Source organism: Crocodylus porosus, unplaced genomic scaffold (genome assembly GCF_001723895.1).
Source record: "Crocodylus porosus isolate Cpor-Errol unplaced genomic scaffold, CroPor_comp1, whole genome shotgun sequence".
NCBI lineage: Eukaryota > Metazoa > Chordata > Crocodylia > Crocodylidae > Crocodylus > Crocodylus porosus.
Genome location: NW_017728943.1, coordinates 4,150,135 through 4,155,852, shown reverse-complemented (window position 1 = coordinate 4,155,852; position 5,718 = coordinate 4,150,135). Strand labels below are relative to the sequence as shown.

The following is a 5,718-nucleotide window of genomic DNA, read 5'->3' as shown; positions in this document are numbered from 1 at the left end:
CTGAGGGGGTGTCTGGGGGGCTTCGGGGGAGTGGGGGCGCAGCGGGCTTCACCCGTGCGTCTCTCACCGCTCCAGAGCCTACCTGAGTGTGAGTATTAGTCAATTTGTACCATACCAGAAGTATGAAGAAGGCCTGAACTTAGCAGTAGGATAACTCTGGGGCCTGGTGGATCCTCATGTGCTGGGTAAAGCCTTATTGGGTCCTAAGAAAAGAAACATGACAGAAAAAGTGCTATAGCTGGGGTTCCTTTATGCCCTTGTGATACCTAGCTGCTGTAACAGCACCTCAAGCCAGAAACAGTAGATATCTTATAGAAACTGTCAGGCTGTTCTGATGTGGCTTGGGAAAACCTGTGCAAACTTTTCTTGGGATCATGGAACAGTACAAAGGTGATTTAAAAATCCTATTTTCCCACCCCCATAACATCTAGCTGCCCGTACAAGCACACTATACATTTCTTGTACACAATGGAGGACACAGGCAATTTGGTGAGTAAAAAGCATGATGCCCATTGTTTACATGTATTACAGTTCCTACCAGAGAGATGGTTGGTTTTTGTTTGTTTGTTTTGAGATTTTACCATATTCTATTGGTATGCTCTTATTGAAGTGTAAGAGCTCTCTCAAATAGGAAGAAACTATTTTTTTACATATAGTGCAAGTTGAAAAAGTACAATTACTTTATGAGTAAAAGCTTTTAAATACTTTAATGTAATTTTGTACTCTTACTGCAACCAAAGTTTTATCTTGTTTATATACAAGAAGTTACTGATTCTATCTTAAAATTCTTAGGTAAAACTCTCATTAAAAATATATATATAATTATCTCTCCTGAAAGGCAATAAAAGGTTTACCTGAGTAATGACTTCTAGATGAGATAGTTAGCCATGATAGTCTGAAGTCCATTAGAAGGCAGGATAGATGTGTACCTTTTTAGACTGTCTAAAGATGTATAGAGGGAACACAGGTTTACATGAACCCAAATTCACGTAAGGGCTTCTGGATTACATCCTATATTTTGGCAATCAGGACTCGTAGTAGAGACGATATCTTTTATTAGACCAACAAGATTTGGTTGCAAAAAAAGTCTTTTATTGCAAGCTTTTGGGCACAAACACCCTTCCTCAGGCACTGGAGAAAAGATAGTAAAAGTTATCTTAGGTAGAAATGAAAGTTCATATTTCATAGGATTTCACAGAGGAGTCAATAGATGGAAAACTCCTCTGGGCAGTCAGTTCATAGCTGGTATGAAGCCTCCCACCTCCTATGAGGATCTGTGATGATGCAGATTACCTTGAAACAAGGACAGGAGCAGGATCTCAGGTTTCAAGTGGGCACAGTTGCTTCCTGCTTGGGAAAATATGAAGATTTCATCTAAAAAAAAAAAAAAAAATTCATTAATAAAAAAAAAAAGCAGAAAGATTTTTTTTTTGGCAAAAATCTTGTGAGTCTAATAAAAGACATCATCTCTACTACGAGTCCTGATTGCCTTTTTCTCTAGACCAATATGGCTACAACCTGGATACTTGATCCGATATTTCATGCATTTATATATGTTTTCTTTGTAACATTGTGCACAGTTTGATTAAAGGAAATTTTGAGGCTATAGTATATTTTTAGTTCCTTACTTCCTCTACGACATGTTTATTTCATATGTTCTCAAATATTTCTATTGATGTTCGTATCCTGGTTTGATGCATTTTGCCTGTTTTTGTTTCTAATCTGGTCAGCTGGTCAGTGGTGGCATATAATTAGTTGTATAACATTTTTATGATGTCCATCCCAGCATCTGTTCAGCAAGATCTAGGTGTTTCTGTTTACTGCTGCAGATCTTCTAAACTCTTTCATGAGTAGATTTTTTTAAATGTCTTTTTTTTTGCTGATTATTTAAAGAATTGTTTTCAAAGGAAACAGTATTTTACATGCTGTTCTGGCAAGTATAGACCTATTTCAAACATGTTCAGGGTTTTTATCTTTTGACAGAACTGTTCAAAACGAGGGAACTAATTGCCTCATGAAAAAAGCACAAGTGGAATTGTGATTTCATATGGAAGTCTTGTGGGGTCAGCAGGGAAAATTTAGAAGTACATCTCTTTTTTTTTTAGTTTATGCACCTGTGAAGATCTTCTGAATTCAAATTGTTGGAGGTAGTACACAAATGAAAAGAAACAGCAGAGGTCTCAGTCAACAGTTTTGTTCCCTCCATCTCCCCTCCACACACACTTTTTTTTTTTTTTTTTTTATTATATTAAATACAAGATTCACCTGTTTTCCTGCTGTTCCCAGAAGATAAATGATGGTGATCAAAAAAACTTACATCTACCCAATCTATCCATTGTGCTGATGTACTTCTGCTGTTTTGGTTCTCATTCAGATGGAGGGAACGAGGAGCCACCAGACCGGAGACAAGCAAGTGTAGATTCCCGCCAGAGTCGATCTGGGCAAGGTAAGTGCTCATATTGTTCCTATCATTTAGCCTTTTATGCACTGTTTTTGTATTTCAGAAAAGCATCCGTATCCCATTTACTGCACTTTTTATTGTAATTTAAACATGCATCATGTTGACAACGATCAGAGACACGTACATATTAGTATTATTTAAGAGCTGGAATGAAGCTGGAATCATTTGTGGTGCACTGGATTCAGTATTTTTGTGGGAGTCTTTTAAATATATACAGTAAAAGCTGCACTATCTGGCACCTTACAGGTCGTCATGCTCTGTTAACTGGCAGCAGGTTGGCTTGTAAGGGAAAAGCGAAACTGGAAGTGCCCACAGTGGCACTTCTGGTTTCACTGAGCCCCCATGGCCCAGGGAAAAGCAGTCAGCACTGCCGAGCCCCCACTGCCCTGGAGTATAGCAGCTTGTGTGGGGCCCCCCTCCATATCCCTTGAGTCCCGTGGGGCTGGCGGGAGGGGTGGCAGCGGCCTGAACAGGCAAAAACGCCTGTTTGGGCCGCTTGGTTAACCAGCATATTTTGTTATCCAGCACCCCCCGTTCCCCATGGTTGCTAGATAACAAAGCTTTTACTGCATAAAGTTAGTTATACAAATGGGCCCCCTATTTTCACCCTTGTTTACAGGTTTCAGAACACAGAGAGAAAGAACTCTCCCTACCAATCCTCAGAATAGTGGCAGATGCAATATGTGGCTATCTGTCTTCTACTTCCACCTCCAGAGCACATTGGTTCTGAGTAATGAGCCTTGTTTTCCCCACAAAGCTCCCTTACATTAGGGCACAGGGGCAGAGCAAATTCTTTTCTTCATCCCTCATTCAAAAGCAGCACATGCTTTCTTTTCAGCAGGGTTCTCCACCCTCAAGGACACCCTCCACCATCAAGGACAGCAATAAGCATCCATATTGTATTTCAAGAAAACAATACTACAGTGAGACTAGTAATGAGTCTTTGGCTTTTTGTCCCCTACGATATTGAAGGACTTTCCAAAGCCCTGATGTCTGAAGTCTTGCTTGGCTGGCATGCTATAGAAACATGACTCATTAATAGGCTTGAGCTTTCAGGATTTCTGCACCAAATTCCAGCAGTAATTCTGCATTACTTTTTCCTCCTCAAATCTGTTATTGTCATAGAGTCATAATGATTTATTGAAGTGACATTGACTCCAGTGTAATTTTTCTGTTCTTTGGCGGTGCTCCAGTGTTGCCAGCAGAGTATTATATTGGCAAGAACATTCTGAGTGATTGAGACCTGCAGTCAAATGTTGAGAGATTGGAATTGAGAACTAAAGCTACCAAACTTTGTGAAATGGCAGTAATTGATACAGATTTGTTACAAGTCATAATTTCTTTGGAATTTTATTTTTCAATTAGTAAGAACAGAAATTTGATTAGGGAGAAATAATGAAATCTATTTACAGTATACCCTTTCAGAGCTAGGCTGGTTTCCTGGACATTTGTTAGAGAATAAAAGATCAGTAATAGCTGATTACAACTTGTTCTCTTCAAACTACTCTCCGTACAATGTTCCATTGCTGTTACTGCTCATACTGTTAGTAATATACTGTTAATTGTGCAGTGAGGGTCTTGAATACTTTCTATGTATTTTCCCTTAAGTTGTTTGATTTTTTTTTTTTAAATGGAAGTATGTTTATCGAAAATTAGACATGCACATGAATCACTAGACATTTTCACGTTGATCAAAAATGTTACTCTGTGGACAAAGGGTACATTGTTTGCAAGTATGTCCTTGGTGAAAAACACTTAATACATGTATATTACACACATAAAATATTGGAGAAAGCATTATAAAAGTTGTAGAATGAAACATTAAAAAGAAAATGTTATGAAAATTTGTAATGTGGACAAGTAGATTATTTTTTCTCTAACCTTTCTCTCAGAAAGAGTTGAATTGAACCATTTTGATTTAAATTCACTAAGGCTGCTTGCAGACGTTAAACCTCTCCCCTTCCCTTACCACCCCTGTCCAAAATAAATTACAAAAAAAAAAAAGTACTTCAGTGGAAGAAGCAGCGCATTACTTTGACCCAGCTCTGCAGCAGCTGTATAGATCAAGTGCTTCACCAGGGCTTTTTTGCACTTTAGCTAAACCCGATTCAATCAGCTGTTAGATAAAAGTACCCAAAAAAGCCCTACTAAAGCACCTGATCTTTACAGACATCAGGCGAGCTGAGTCCAACTAAGTCACTGCCTCTTTTGGGCATGCACAAAGGTTGGCATGGGAAAATGCTGAACTTGAAGTAAAGTACAGTTTTTTCGGTGGGAGGCGGGATGGAAGGGGTGTTTGTTTCATAGTTTGTAGGGTCAGAAGGGACCTGAGCAGGTCATCAAGTCCGACCCCCTGCCATGGCAGGAAAGAGTGCTGAGGTCAAACGACCCCAGCAGGGTGTTCATCTAGCCTTGTCTTAAAGACCCCCAGGGTAGGAGCCAGCACCACTTTGCTTGGAAGTTAGTTCCAGATCCTAGCCACCCTGACAGTGAAGTAGTTTGTTTGTTTGTTTGTTTTTTAACATCTGAAAATGCCTTAAGAGATTCAGCTGTAGGCAGGCAAGCGTCATGGAAAAGTTTTGGGCCAAATGGTTAAACCAATTGAAAACCAGGTCTTACTGTAAGAAATGATGGACAATTTTAAGAGGCAGTGCTACTGGCCCCAACTGTAGTAATCACAAAGCATGAAAGATCAGTAATATATAGTATAAATCAGGGGTGTCCAACCTTTTTGAATGTGGGGCTGGATCATGAACTTTTATCACTCGGTGGGCCAGCAGGAGTGGGTGCTCAAGTGGCCTGTCCAGTCCGGCCATGGCCTGTGGGCGCAGGGGTCAAGGGGTGCCACCTGACCCTGCCGTGTCCTCCCTGCCACATGGGTGGCTTTGAGGATGCTCCCACACCTGTGCATCGGGGCTTAGCAGCCAGGGGGACATGTGGGGACAATACAGGGGGGTGCGGGATGTGCAGGGATACCCCCCTGCTCCCTCTCCCCTGGGGCAGCCCGAGCCCAAGTGGCAGGGGTCCCTCCCTCCCCGGGACCTGTGACTTGTCACCCCCAGTGCGATGTCTGCAGGTGTGGGGGGCTGTGGGGAGGCAGGAGTGGTGCCGGCTTCCTGCCCCAACATCCACAGCAGCAGCGGCAGTAGCATTCCTCTGAGCAGTGGCATCCGTGCCCACTGCATCTGCCCACCCGCTGCACTGCGGCCTGCTCCAGCCCACGTGGCTGGTGGGGACCAGCACAGGGCGGGGCCATC

General features: G+C 41.8%; 1 protein-coding gene across 8 annotated transcripts in view; it reads left to right on the top strand.

Annotated features, from left to right (window-relative positions):
- TANC2 (tetratricopeptide repeat, ankyrin repeat and coiled-coil containing 2) overlaps positions 1–5,718 on the top strand; it is a 654,191-nt gene that overhangs the window by 219,025 nt on the left and 429,448 nt on the right. For all 8 annotated transcript variants that reach the window (XM_019548480.1, XM_019548478.1, XM_019548477.1 and 5 more), the window contains one exon: positions 2,375–2,446. In XM_019548480.1, coding sequence (XP_019404025.1) covers positions 2,375–2,446 — 72 coding nt within the window. The remainder of the gene's footprint in view (positions 1–2,374; positions 2,447–5,718) is intronic.